Genomic DNA, 14309 nt, shown 5'->3' on the forward strand with positions numbered 1-14309 from the left:
CTTACCTTAACTGCAGCTGCGACTCCTTCTCTGTGTCCATGGATCTGTCAACGGGTTTGGAATCCTGTTCGTGACGCCAACTGTGGTGGAATTCAGATCAATCAATAATCATGAGAAATGAGGAGACAAGACAATGTATATTAGGTGGTGGTGTGGTCAAGTTTATATATAACATGATATCATGGACAGAAGTACAATTAACACTCTGGGCAGTGGTAAAAGAGTTCTGCCCAGAAGAATGGTCAAACACTAGAGTTATACTGTGGCTTCAAGGCCTCTGGAACAGGCTGTACCATAACAAGATAGGCTTTAGCAAAACAATAGTTACTGAGGCCTACTGAAGGCCTCTCGACTCCTAACTATCAAGTATTAGTATCATCATACTGTACAGACCTAGATATTAATATAATCAATGAATACATGATCTACTCTATAACGTCATACATAATCAATCATGATAAACTCTAATCTACTGCAGTACCAAGCCGAGGGCCACAACATTGCAGGGGGCGACCCCATTACTCCAGCGACAGTTTTCGTCGTTGTCGGATGAAAATCTTGGATGTCCAAAACCGTTCGTTTTGAATTTATCATTTTAAAAACGATTTCAACTAGTGAAAACAGCCGATCTACACACTACTTTTGTGCGACGGCCTTGAATGATTTGCGAAAGAACGTACAAATTTGGAGATACGAGATTTCCACCTGACAACGACAATATACTTGTGTTGTTGCTGCTCTTATACCACCATTATTACTGGGGTTAGTGTGGGCCAGACAGTAGCCCCCCGCGGGCCGCCTATTGTACTGCCATGGTGATTATGTAAACAAATGCTGTGATAGGAAGGAGAGCAGACATGATGTCACACACTGCCAGATAGTGCGTCACCGCCGCCTAGCGTCATAGCATGCACACCGTATGGTTGAGAGGAGTCCCTCGGGGTCTATACTAGTGTCTTTTCAATTTTTTGTTATTGTGGGGAAAGCTTTAGCTGAATATAGAACGACAAGCTTTCACCGTGATACGGTGCTTGGGGTTTAAGTGGTTCAGTGGTCAAAGCTACGTATCGTTGCATTTGAATGCATTGTAAATTGAGGATTGGCAGGAATATGTGCCTGGAAAAAAAACTGTCCCGCCTGTTTCACAGGCAACCAAGCACGCCATCAGGTTTCTTCATGCTGCTCATGGCTGAGATGAAGGCTCAGAATGAGTTCTCTGTCCTACTTCTTTGGATTGGCTTTGATTGACTATTTTCACACGTGTGGCCATCTTGGATCACATGACCACATAGGGTGGCAAGCAGCCAATCAGAAGCTCAAAACTGCATATTGGGTAAGGCAGGACCCGCCCGCGGAAGCTTCTGTTTGGCTGCTTGCCACCCCATATGGCCAGTAGCAACTCACCGCGGTGACTCCGGTGAGTGACCTAATGTTGTAGTTTTATTGACCTTCGAAAACGACACCATGGTGAATTGTTACTCACCTCACCTTAGAGTATGAATAAGCCTACTATCAGTCAATCTCTTTATTTTATTCTCTCTCTCTCTCTCTCTCTCTCTCTCTCTGTCAAGTCTGAACATCTTTCTGAAAGGCAAAAACCAGGTACAAACTTGATGCTTCCCACTCTGATTTGCTCAGCGTTCCCAGAGGCAGTCTGACTCCATCAGTGTGTGAGTGTTGCTTGGCGTGGTCGTATTCCCCTGGTCCATCTGTCGCTGGATAGCGGCTCCGTTCACACGGGAAGGACTCCAGACCCATCATCTTCACCAGCAGGTCTCTGTGCTGTCGCACCGCCACCTTCTCCTGGAAGAACTCGGAGAAGGTATTTTTGTAGCGCAGACTCATCCCGTACTTCTTGGCCATCTCCACCAGTTGAGGAAAGTAGACCAGGAACTCGGGGACATCGACCACAGCCTCCAGTTTGAAGTGATACTGACACCCAAACAGGGGATACACGCCCTTGCGGTCGAAGCGAACGCTGTACACCTCGTTGCCAAACTCCAGGCCTTCAGATGACTCCAGGCGCTTCACCAGCTCGAAGGCGTCCGGAGTGGTTCCCATGAAGAATCCTCCGGGCTTGAGGGACTCGCAGGCGTTCCGCAGCATCGTGTCAGCCTGGCGATACGATTCGAACGAATAATGGTACGCAAACTGACAGCTGCACACGTCGTACAGCCTGCCACGCAACCTTTCGTCATTCGACAAAATGTCCTTGGTGCAGTCGGCAGTGATGAACTCTGCTTCGAAGATCTTGCCGTTCCTCCTCTTCATCTCCTCATAACGACTCTCACAGTGTCGCACCGAAACCTCTGCGATGTCCGCACACACCAGATCTTCGATGTGTCCTTTCAGCCATTTGAGCAGATCGCCGCCTTTCCCACAGCCCAGGTCCAACACCGAGATGCTCTGGTCTGGGCTGGTGGCCTTTCTCACTTCCACCAGTATGTCACTGATTAGGACGCTCTTGATCCAGTTGTTGAAGTTTCTCATGTGAAAGATCCTACTAGTACTACGAACTGCCCGTCCATTCTCCTGTATACTGTTATAATGGCTGGCCACCTTCAGACTGTGTCCTGTGGTGGCTGGCTCCATTATAGTGAAGTTGCTGTTCATAACATGAGGTGGATTATGGATGTGGCCTACAGCTGCTGTGGGTGTGTTGTTTTGTAAGGTTGGAGAGGTAGTCAATCTTTCCATCCTGTCTATCAATTAGTTGTCTCTGTGCCTCAGTGTGTGTGCGTGTATCTCTCTCTGTTTCAGTTGTGTTCTCTGTTTACTGTGACATTGCCTTTTGTATGGGGCCAGCCGGCCAAAATTGTCAAATAATCTCTCAACAGAATAACCATGGTAACGTCACCGCCTACCTACGTTACGTCACGAAAGACATGTTGTCATTGTGACACTCCCACCTACAGTACATAATTGCCAACGAGTTGAAGCAGGTATCAGGTAGGTTACAATCAATCATTACATAGATAGATCGATGTTTTAATGACTGTTCTAGTCTGGACAAATCATGTAGGCTAATGTCAATGTATTAGGGGAGAGTGAGGTAAACTGAGACACCCCCTGTATCTAAGCAACAGAACACATTTGTGGTCATGTGACCATTATATTTTCAAGCCCCTCCCATTTCCTCATTGCCATGAAGAAGAGGACCTCATGGTGCTGTGGTAAGCTTGATTTCTCTGGTCTTTCTCAGTTTACCCCGGTGCTGGGGTAAAGTGACCAGACCACTTTTTTTTTTAAAACAATCATATTTTCTCTGCCTTTTGTCTTGAATAACTTCTGATAATTTCCATTGTTAGGAAACATCCCAAATTACTGGACAATTAGTACATTTTTACTGATAGTTCGGCTAGAGGGGAGCAAATGTAAAAAGTGTCTCAGTTTACCCCAGTCTCCCCTAAATCAACATACAGCAGAAACACTTTTACATTAGCAATTTTGTTTTGTGATTATGTATCTGTATCGGGTCGTGATCACAAACGACATCTAACATTTAAATGTTGTTTGTTTGCTTGTTTTGTCTGTAGATTTCTAAATACAACAGGTTGCCTGACTAGGCCTCAACAAGCTAATGTCAGATTTGACTACTCTCAGACATTCTCATAATGAACCCCAAATTGATATTTATTTGGCCGCAGAACCCCATCTGAAAGGACCGCCAGATAATATTTTGAAATTAAAAAAATACATTCTTGATATTTAGAAAATTGACAATCTATATATATAAGCTCACAACATGTCGCGATGGGTGGAATATTATTGAAACATTTTAACAATGTTTTCCCCCTACTAACTACCAATCTTTACAAGCAACTTGCGGAAAAACAATCCCAAAGTCACTTATAATAAGCAAACGTGGCAATACTGGTCAGAACTAGCTACCTCTAGGGCTAGAGGCTGGACAAGGGCCAGAAGAAGCCTTGTGTCCAAATTTGGAGTCATAATGACATATACTGTAGATACGTCATGATGACATGAGCCCTCCGTCGTCCAAGCTGAAAACAAGATGGACGCCAGCCGCGTGCAGCCGATCAAGCTCGCAAGAGTCCCCATAATAATAGGAAGAACTGGTTCCCAGGGACAGTGTACACAGGTCCGCGTGGAGTTCATGGATGAGAGCAGCCGCTCTATCAGCAGGAACGTGAAGGGCCCTGTAAGAGAGGGGGATGTTCTGAGCCTCCTGGAGTCTGAGAGAGAAGCAAGGAAGCTGCGATAAGTGATGCTGCTGGGACATGAACCGCAAATACCACAAGAATAGACTTTAACTCATGTAATTGGATAATCCTGAAACAGGTGTTTGTTCTTTTCCCCCCTTGTATCAACAAATCGACAAAAAGAAAAATCTATACATTAGCCTACTGGTTCTCTATGTGGTCAACGGATCCTTGGGGATTCCAGAGGGTCCACCTCCCCAGCTAAACAACTGAGAGTTTCTTGCACCAGCAGAGTGCGCAAGTACTGTGTTCAATGCCATCTGTTTTCGGCTGCCTTTAGCCAATGAGGGACCAGCATTTTTGGTGACATCACCATCAACAATTGCAACCTGATATAAATGGCTGGAGGTGGGAGGCAGGGCCTTTAGCCAATGAGGGAGCAGCGCTCTTGGTGACATCACCACCAACAAGTGCGAACTGATATCAATAACAAGGCGCAAGTTGGCACCTCGACAGAGTGCTGTCTCGTGATGTCTGATTGGCTGAAGGGTTGCATCAGGTGATGAGAAAAAACCCCAAGAACTTACAGTCTGGTTGTCCTGCGGGGCAACCACACTAATTCCCACCAGGGGGGAAAAGGATCAAATGGGGATTTGTGGCCTAATGGATATCAAACTGGGGGTGACGGGGGTCCCTTTTTTTGAGCGGTGCAAACAGCTTCTATATTTCACTTTGTGTACGTTGCACGTTCTTCACTGCGTTTCTCTCTGTCAAAGTGTCACTGTCAGCCCTTTCTGTTCTGCAGGTCTGAACTACAGACTCTCAGCATCTGACCGTCAAAAACTAAACTCCAAGGGAATGCAGGCCTCCCCTGACTGGCATGACTGCTACAGCATAGCTCTGGTAGGCAATAGGCATCATGTGGTCTGATCAAGGAACCCCCCCCCCCCCCCCCCCCTCACATCTGTCAAAAGATGTTTTTTTTTTAAGTGGATAAAGTGCCAGCTGCAAATAGGTGACACTGGTGATTATATGCCAGGCCAGGAGTGGCTTCAGCAGACACTTGGCTGTATGATGCCAGTGGCATTTGCAGATGCCGCTCCTGGCCTGTGGGAAGCCAGCAGCAGGCCATTTCATGATACTTTGTGTATCGTGACGTTGTGAAGCAAAACCAATTCTTAATGTAGGCAGTTGAAGGAAAGAGGAATGAACCCCAAGGTTGATTGTGTTGTTTGTTTTCCAGTTATGGTTAATAGGTATGCAGAGCCAGGTGTGTACACACCTAAAATCTACCACGCTCATTATTCATTTGATTAGCTGCATGTGTTGCTTACATCACTGTGCACTATACGGTCAGTGTTATGCAGCCTGAAGTGGAAAACAAACTACAAAATCATCCTGGGGTTTAACACTTTGGAGATAAAAAAAATCACACCCAATGTGAAGTGAGTGGTGCTTATTATGGGTTCATTTCGTTAAAACTTTCCCGCAAAGTTGGCCAATGAGCCAAGTGTGCGACATTCGCTCAAAAACCCAGCCCCAGCCATTACTTTGCAAACAGATAAAGACCATTGCCTACTATAAATACCTAGGGTACCTTATTGTTGTTAGGATATTTTCCCCAGTACTGTACTTTGCACCTAATGTAGAATCTGTCTTCCACATTTACCCATTTGAACTTTTAGGAGCAAGCAGTGGCTTCCATAAGAGCAGTTATGGGTCTTGCTCTTAGACTGGGTTGTCCGGAGTAGCAGAGGCACACAATACAGACATGATACACAAGACAATTGTTTTTTTGTACACAAATTGACCATGAAGTCCAATATGGCTGCAGCTGTTAAATGGACTAATTTGTTTAATCGATTATTAAAAAAAGAATATTTGAATGTTCTTTCAATTCCTTGCACTTCTTGATAATTTAATTAATGATTGAACCAGCAATTGATAGTCACTAAGACATAATTGATAGTTGCAACTAAGTCTATTACCATTAAATTAGCTTTAATTCTGATTAACATAACATTCAACATACATTAAGTGTCCTTGGGTTTTATAAATTCAAGTTATTCGTATTCCCTTGTACAGAGTATAACATAATCTTTAAGTTTCTTGTTCTTTGATCTTCCTATGAGAGGCCATATCTTTCAGTTTAGAGTCGAGTTTTCTTTGCAGATAAGCCTTGTTGTTGTCTTTCTTTCCAGCATAAATAACACCTTTCTTGCTTATGGTCATCCGAGCATGAGTCTTGGCTTCGTCCCCACAGCCATGCACCTCTGGTAAGTGGTGACCGTGACTTAAGCAATATTGCTTTTTGCAAAACATGCAAAGATGGCCAAGTGTTAGCACAGAAGCTTTGCATTTGGCAAAACCACACACACTGTTAGCCTTCACCGCTGCATTTATGAGCGCGTCAAAGCCACAGTCTGCAGTGGCGGCAGCAGCAATGCCACAGGGACCTGCTTTGGTGTGCTTCTTTTCTTTAGCTGACTTGGTCTTCTTAGAGGATTGGGCCACGTGAACACTAATGTTACCCAGTTGTTTCTTTTGGTGGGCATTTTCTTTCTGTTGCTCCCTTCTCATTTGTTCCAAATGTAAGACTTTCAAGTCTTCGCATAAAGATTGACATGAGGGCTCGCCTTCAGGCTCCATGACAATTTGTTCTTCCTGGACAACTCCCGTCGGCTCCTCTGTGACAACGTCCTCAGTTAGTTCAGACCGCGCTGATCTAGAGACGGTGACGCATCGGTCCTTCCCCTCCCCTACACTCTCATGCCCGAGTCCCAGCTCTTCTGAGATCTGGTGGACCAGCAGGCGATCGTGAGAATTGAGGCTTTGTGGGAATTGCAGCTCAGTGTGGTTTCGGTCCTTCAGAAAGGCCTCAAGCTTCTCCCTGATCTCTCTGGATTTGATCTTCTTCTGCTCTTCATTGAGTGACAAATTGGTGGACTTTGTGTGCTTAGTGGAGCCTGTATTATAGACCTTACTCTTGATGCCAGCTGTTTTAATCAGTCCTGGCTCCTCTTTGACCTTGTGTTTTGTAGACGAGTAGCTCTTAACACCAGTGTTAGCCTTGGTGCCTTGGTGTTTTCGGGTATAGTTTTGCGGTGCGATGTCATGGAGATACTCAAAGGCGGTTCGGACCTGTCCACACTCCGTCATGTGGCTGATCAGAGACCTCAGGAAGGTGTGGGTTTGAACGGTCTGTGTGTCACACACCACAGCAAGATGGCGCCTGGCACGGGTAACGGCCACGTTTATCCTTCGGTCCTCAGCAAGAAAACCAATTCGACCTTTTCTGTTGGAGCGAACCAATGATAGGATCACAGCCTCTTTCTCTCTGCCCTGAAAGCCATCCACGGACTTGATCTCCAGCTCCGGGTGTCTCGCAGAAAGCCTCTGACGCAGAAGATGAACCTGTAAATTGTATGGCGCAATAACGGCTATGTCTTTAGCTTTCAGCCCAGCTTCAATCAATGCCTTAATGTGAAGCTCGACAATCTGTGCTTCACCTTGATTGCCTTTAGATTGCCCATCCTCGTTCTCCATCTCACCCAGCCCACAACCAGCGGTGTCGATGAGAAAAAGTGGGGTACTGGTCTCCTCCACACAGGCGATTCCTGGCATATCTTTTAGCAAGTGGCGCTCCACAGTGCTGTGGGCAGTCAGTCCTCCCTGGTACATCTGTTTGGAGGCCCACTCCATGATGGCACAGTTCATGCGATACTGTACCGTCAGCATGCGCACCACCGTGTTCCCATACTTCAGAACGAGCCTCTCCATTAGGCTGACAGATAAGCCTCTTGATGCGGCTGTTTGTGATACGATTGTGGGCGGTAGTTGCTTGTGGTCACCCGCCAGGACGCACTTCCGTGCTCTAAGCAGAGGGATCCAACAGCTGCTCTCCAGGGCCTGGGCGCACTCGTCTATCACCACCCAATCAAAATGGTCAGCCGGCAGGAACCGCAGAGGGCCGTCATCAGAAGCACTGGCGTTGGTGCATAACACGACGTTTGCACTTTTCAGGATCTGGCCGATGGCCTTTGCCTCCCTGCTTCTCAGCTCCTTTCGCAGCTTACCTATCTCCCGTTTGAAGCTGGACCGCTCGCCTCTGTCACACGCTGTCTTCATTCCCACGAAAGCTGTATCGATGTCTTTGCGGATGTCAGAGATGATGTTTGCGCTGTCGCTGTGGGCGAGGACGGCGTCCAAGGAGTGTTTCTGAATAGACGCCAGTAGTCTGGCGGGATGACCCACTCTCAGGAGCTTGGCTTTGCAAAGAGCTAGCCTTTCTACCAGATTATCCACAGCCACATTGGACGAGGCACAGCACAGAACCTTTTCGCCTTGCTTGATCGCTTGGAGGATGATCTCGACTGTCGTGGTGGTTTTCCCTGTGCCAGGCGGGCCATGGATCACAGCCACTTCCCTCTGAGACATGGCAAAGGACACAGCTTCCCTCTGGGACTTATCCAGGTCCAAATTAAAAAAGGATACAACATTTGACTGTGACTGAGAGCTAGGTTTCGAGTAGCCAAAGAGAACACTTATAAGGCCCGAGGCTGGCCCACTGTTGTAGCCATTCAAAGCATTCAAGGCTTGTTTCATTCGTTTGTAGGTGACATCATTTGCCAATTTCAAGAGGTTGTAGAGGGAGTCTGATTCAACGCTGATGAGCTCATCCTGAGAGTCTTCAAATGCAACTGTTATAGATTCTTGCGTGACCCGTGTCACTATGCCTGTGCCGAGCTGCGAACCAGCATTGCATCCACCGATTGTGTCATAAACGCCAACTATGTCCCCGGGTCCAAAAGTGTTACTTGGAAGTAGAGATGGGCCGACATGTTTCCCTGGTTCTAGAGTGACAACCGTGCGACCATACAGACCTGTGTACTGACCTGCCGGCTGTAGTTTGAGAAGGCACACACCTTTTCTCTGAAGATCCTTGAGAGAGGTGCTCTCCTGCCATGACCTGGTCTTCTCTATTTCAGCCTCTCTCTCCTCATGTAGAAGCTCCAGTGTCTTGGACACAAACTGTTCAATTTCCATAACAATATTTCCTTGAGTGGAGATGAAACCATTGGGGAATAAATAATATTTTTTTTATGTTAAAATGTGTGGTGCACACTGACATTAGCAAGCAAGACAGGGTCTAATAATGGCTTGGCATCTCCATGTGATCTGTGGCTATAATGGATAGCAAGTTACGAGGTGTGCAGTTTATCAACGGCATCATGACGTCATCAATATGACGTCACTGTTGCCCAAATACAGTGGTGGAAAGTAACTACAGTATTTTCCGGACTATAAGGCGCACCGGACTATAAGGCGCACTATCAATGAATGGTCTATTTTCTAACTGTTTTCATATATAAGGCGCACTGGACTATAAGGCGCACTGTAGTTTTTTGAGAAAATTAAAGGCTTTTAAGTGCGCCTTATAGTCCGAAAAATACGGTAAGTACATTTACGTACTGAACTTAATTACAAGTTTGTGGTATTGTTGAGCGCTGCTCCTGGAATGCTCAAAGGTTGTTGTCTGTGGCCCTGCATCTTGGCAGCAAAGCACTCAAAGTTTTTTGGACAATCAGGGTAACATTGGCCAAGCTTTGCCGAACGCTTAATGAAATGAACTAATAAAAAAGCACCGCTCATTTCACCCTAGGTATATATTTTTTGTTTTGTTTTTAGTTTTTTTACTTTCCAATTTTCTGTACTTTACTTTTACTGTACTTTACTCCACCACAACGATTTGAAAACTTAGTTACTAGCTACTTTGTACATTTTGATTATTATTACAAAACCTACAGCAACCACTTCAGCCCTACAAGATTTACTTGTAGATCTGCTATTTTTGAGCGGTGGTAAACCGCTCCATAGAGTGGCTGTGCGTGTGTCTGTAGCCTTTTTCCTCAGCGTTTTGCCATAGCAAAATGTGTGTACGTAGCATCATGTTTGTCTAGTGATGTCATATGTCGTATGTCTGTAGCCTTTTTCCTCAGCGTTTTGCCATAGCAAAACGTGTGTGTGTAGCATAGCCTGTACATCCTAGACTCAAATCCTAGTCTGAAGACGTTATGCAAGCATGACCACCGCTCACTTCACATTGGGTGTGATTTTATATATATATATATATATATATATATATATATATATATATATATATATATATATATATAACAAGCTCACATGTAGCCTTGTGACAGGCATGCCTATAATGACATGCCCAAACTAGGGATGCCGCAGGTTGAAAGTGGTTAATACTTAATTCAGATTCCCAATCAAGATATTGAACTCATAGCTCAGTAGGGCTGCCTCGCGGCTGTCGTTGAGGCCTTGCATACTCTGTGCAGATAGCAGCCCATGGACACATGGCTGCCTTTCCAAGTGCATCAGCATTGGAGAGCTGGGCAAAATACCTTGTATTATTTATCATGAGTATAAGTTGCTTGCTTGTAATGTAATACTGTAATGTCATTCATTAAACAAAAATCCCAGTGTCTGGAGGAAATGTTCCATATACTTTGTATATGACAGACATGGTGTGAGCTTGCTCATTTTTATTTTTTTCATTTTACTTTTTGAAAAATGTAGACTATTTGTGGCTGACAATATAATGTCCCAAGTTATGATTTAGGTATGATGTTTAAAATGTTGGTCCAAACAGACAAGGCTAGCCCCTGTGATCTTTGGCGCCCTCCTGAGGGGGTTTAGACCTAACCACTGCACACAGAACAGACAAACCCAAAGAGTGTAATTGCAGGGCCCTTAATTGAACAAACGTGGGTGTGTAGTGGCAACAGTGTTAGTAAGTGAAATTACATTAAATAAACCTATCCTATATATCAGGGGTGGGCAACTTTGATGATGGCGAGGGCCACTATATTTCCACCTTCACTCCAGAGGGCCACGTACGTCCTACTTTGTCCGATCTAGTATCTCATACAAAAGAAGCAAAAATAGCAGATCTACAAGCTCAAAACGCATCAGTAGATTGGCTATTTTTGCTTCTTTTGAATTGGAATCCTGAAATATTTTTTTTTATTTTTTTATTGGAATCCTGAAATTTTGATTTAATTTCAAACGCATTTAGTTATATAGGCTACTCATATTAAATTTATGGACTTAAATACAAATACATAAAAAAATACATTTTGATACTACTAAACTAGTCATTAAGCTTCTAATACTGATGGAAATAAAGCAAGTCATGTTTGGAATTAACAATATCAGTATTCCGGTATTAACCTGCGGGCTGCATTAAGCAAAGGTGGGGGGCGCATGTGGCCCCCGGGCCGCCAGTTGCCCATGTATGCTATATATTAAAGGAAAAGATCTCTCTTGTGCCATATTTAAATGCCACCAGTCTGCAGAGGCTGCATGGGACTACATGGGAGCACAGCTGGAGGATCAAGATCTTCTGTGGAAATCTGGCAGCTGCAAAGTCAACAGAATCAGTAAGCTAACCTTGGGGAGAATGAAAAACCTTTTTTATTTATTTCATGGACCCCCCATGTTGATATGTGTCATTCCACAGAGCCAATCTTATCTCTGGCACCCCAAATTACACTGTAAAAATCCTCAGTGTTATTAATTTAACTCAGACCCCTGGGGGTCCCTGGGACCCCGGGACGTTGAGGACCAGTGTGCTTGTTGTGTCTGTGTGTTTTGGTGGTGTTTGGGACATTAATTAGGCCTATATGGTCGACTTTTTCAGTTGCTAATCTGTGTTGACAGCCAAAATCCAGTGGGCTTTGACAACAAGTTCAACAATGGTGTTGCAATGTGCACATGGCCATATGTGATATTCTACATAATGAGTACTTTAAGTACGTTTTACTCTAGTCAATTTTGAATTGCAGACTTTAAATTGTAACAGAGTATCTTACATTGCAGTAGGCCTAAGTAAAACATGTGAATACTATTTTCACCAGTGTTGGTTCACTGGTTATCGTACAGTTTCAATGTACAGATTGCTATTTTGATATTTTTTTGCTTTAGACTGATGTAGTGGCGTATGCAGGAATGAGAGTCAAGGTAGGCGAAATGGCAGCCGAAATGGCAGCGAAGTGCCAGTCCCCAAATGCCAGCACTAGCCTACACTGTCTCTCTGCATTTAATGTATGCGATTACCTTGCATATTCGCTCTGGATAAGAGCTTATGTGGAAATAGGGTGGAGACAATTCCAACATTACAGTGGGCCACAATGATGCTATGGTTGCTAAGCATTTGATTACTTAACCACTCAAGATGAAACTTATTTTTTCCTTTTTTTTAATAATAATAATAATAATGTTGTTCAAAATTGTGAACATTCAAGAAAATGTTTGAAAAAATGTTATGTCTAAGTCTATAATGACATGCCTAAAAATAGGGATGCCATGTTGAAAGTGTAGAGGCTATTTAAGCTATTATCCATCTTCTGCCCATACAGTGACCTTTATCAATTATTGACCATGTTGATATCAATTTACTGTTTGACTGTTTTAGCTGTTGCCATGGTTAACCTTCATTTATTATTAACTGTTTTGGTGTCTGGTTTTAGTACCGGCCTGGTAGAGCACGTTACGCTCCATTTTGACACAAGTCAATGGGGACTTTATTGTCTGATAATTGCGGGACACTACTATGGCTGCTTAGGCTGAAAGACTGCATCGATGAATGGGACGCAAAAACATGTACGGCGGTTTTCCTAATTGCGCTTCGATGGAGGAGCCAAAAGTGAAACAGGAGAGAGAGCTTAAGGCCGGCGGCAGAACCGTGAGGTTTCGGGTGGCGTCTGCGAACAGCGGCCGTGTTTTGACGGAGGTGTTCAAGGATGAAACGGCCTCGTGGTGCGGCTCCTCGGTGTGCGACTCGGTGGACTCGGACTGCTGCAGCATCCCGGAGGTGGAGCGGGACAGCGAGACCAACAGCCACCTCCACGGACTGGCCGGAGCCACTCTGGACGAGAGTGGCTGCGAACCCGACGACCTGCTGCTGTACGCCAGTGTCAAGAGGGAGCGCTTCAGCAACAAGCGGATCAATATCTGCAGCAAGAACGGGACTATACGGGGCGTGAGGAACAAAGTGAGCGCGGGCCAAGTGCTTTTCAACAACCTCTCGATCCTACCCAACATGTATACTGTAAGTACCTCTGTGGAGCTGTACCTACTACCTACCCAACATGTAAACACCTCTGGGAGCCACAGGCCCGGCCCGGGAGGCACGACAAAGCTTCAGTGCAAACTAGCATTGCATTGCCAATGTTGATTTTTCTATCTTTTCAATTCCCACTTACACTGTCTTACTGGCCACTGGCCACACTCTAAACAATGTCAATTGTATGCATACATACGGTGTTGTGGCCTATGCTTTGCACCATGAACAAATTCATGTCAAAGTCCTGAGGCATGTGGCTTTTAGAAGTTGAATGCTAGAAGAAGGTCTATATGACCAAAAAGCTTAATATGTATATATTTGAAAAACATAAATATCAGATTTTTCACAGTTTCAAGTGTGCGGAGGCTCCCTTTAAGGTTCATTTGGTTTCCTTTTAGCTCCAGCACCTCACCCAAGTCTACTGGCAGATGATCTGTTTTTTTCCCTTGTCAACACTTTTTTATTCTTCTCTCTGAAAGGTTAATCTTCGTAGCAACAAGAATCATCAGAAGAAGAGACCCTGGGAAAAGGACTGAAGTAACAGACTGGTGGTGGAAGTGTCCACAAGGTGGTGTCAACATAAAAGACAACTGGGATCTGGTTCAGTGTTTGTAATAGTGTCTCCTAAGACTTGTCAGTGTGTAGAAGCGCTAGCATTTGGACTACAAATGTGCATATTGATGTTTTTATTTTATATCCAAAACACTTTTGAAGTCTTATAGCGTATTTAACCACAAACTATATATATACAGTATATATATGTGTGTGTTATATAGCTCTATATTCAGTAATAATTGTCTCTCCATCTCTCCAGCAAACAGAAAATGCATTTTTCAGATCGAGAAACCCTTTGTATCCAATCAGGAGAGTTCTTGTGAAACTAGAAGTGATGACACAAGAAACGAGAAGACAAAATTGGAACTGGGACACTAAATTTGAAGCTGATTATGGGTAGTCTCTCCTGGTTGGATTTAATCGGTGACCCACCTGAAAATATATTTTCTGTT

At 44.5% G+C, this 14309-nt stretch overlaps 3 protein-coding genes across 3 annotated transcripts; 1 reads left to right on the top strand and 2 right to left on the bottom strand.

Moving 5' to 3' along the window:
- Nucleotides 1–1566: 1566 nt before the first annotated feature.
- On the bottom strand, nucleotides 1567–2592 carry LOC308306132 (mRNA cap guanine-N(7) methyltransferase-like; the record flags this gene model as incomplete). The annotated part of the gene is made up of 1 exon (XM_080751031.1): nucleotides 1567–2592. The coding sequence occupies one exon, from the start codon at nucleotides 2590–2592 to the stop codon at nucleotides 1567–1569; it is 1026 nt and encodes a 341-aa protein (XP_080607157.1).
- Nucleotides 2593–4015: 1423 nt separating this feature from the next.
- Nucleotides 4016–4225, top strand: LOC308305694 (small ribosomal subunit protein eS28-like; the record flags this gene model as incomplete). The annotated part of the gene is made up of 1 exon (XM_080750535.1): nucleotides 4016–4225. The coding sequence occupies one exon, from the start codon at nucleotides 4016–4018 to the stop codon at nucleotides 4223–4225; it is 210 nt and encodes a 69-aa protein (XP_080606661.1).
- A 2038-nt stretch (nucleotides 4226–6263) lies between these two features.
- On the bottom strand, nucleotides 6264–9209 carry LOC308306133 (DNA-binding protein SMUBP-2-like; the record flags this gene model as incomplete). The annotated part of the gene is made up of 1 exon (XM_080751032.1): nucleotides 6264–9209. The coding sequence occupies one exon, from the start codon at nucleotides 9207–9209 to the stop codon at nucleotides 6264–6266; it is 2946 nt and encodes a 981-aa protein (XP_080607158.1).
- Between the last annotated feature and the right edge of the window lie 5100 nt (nucleotides 9210–14309).

The sequence above is a fragment of the Nannobrachium achirus genome, assembly GCF_963921795.1.
Source record: "Nannobrachium achirus genome assembly, chromosome: 20".
NCBI lineage: Eukaryota > Metazoa > Chordata > Actinopteri > Myctophiformes > Myctophidae > Nannobrachium > Nannobrachium achirus.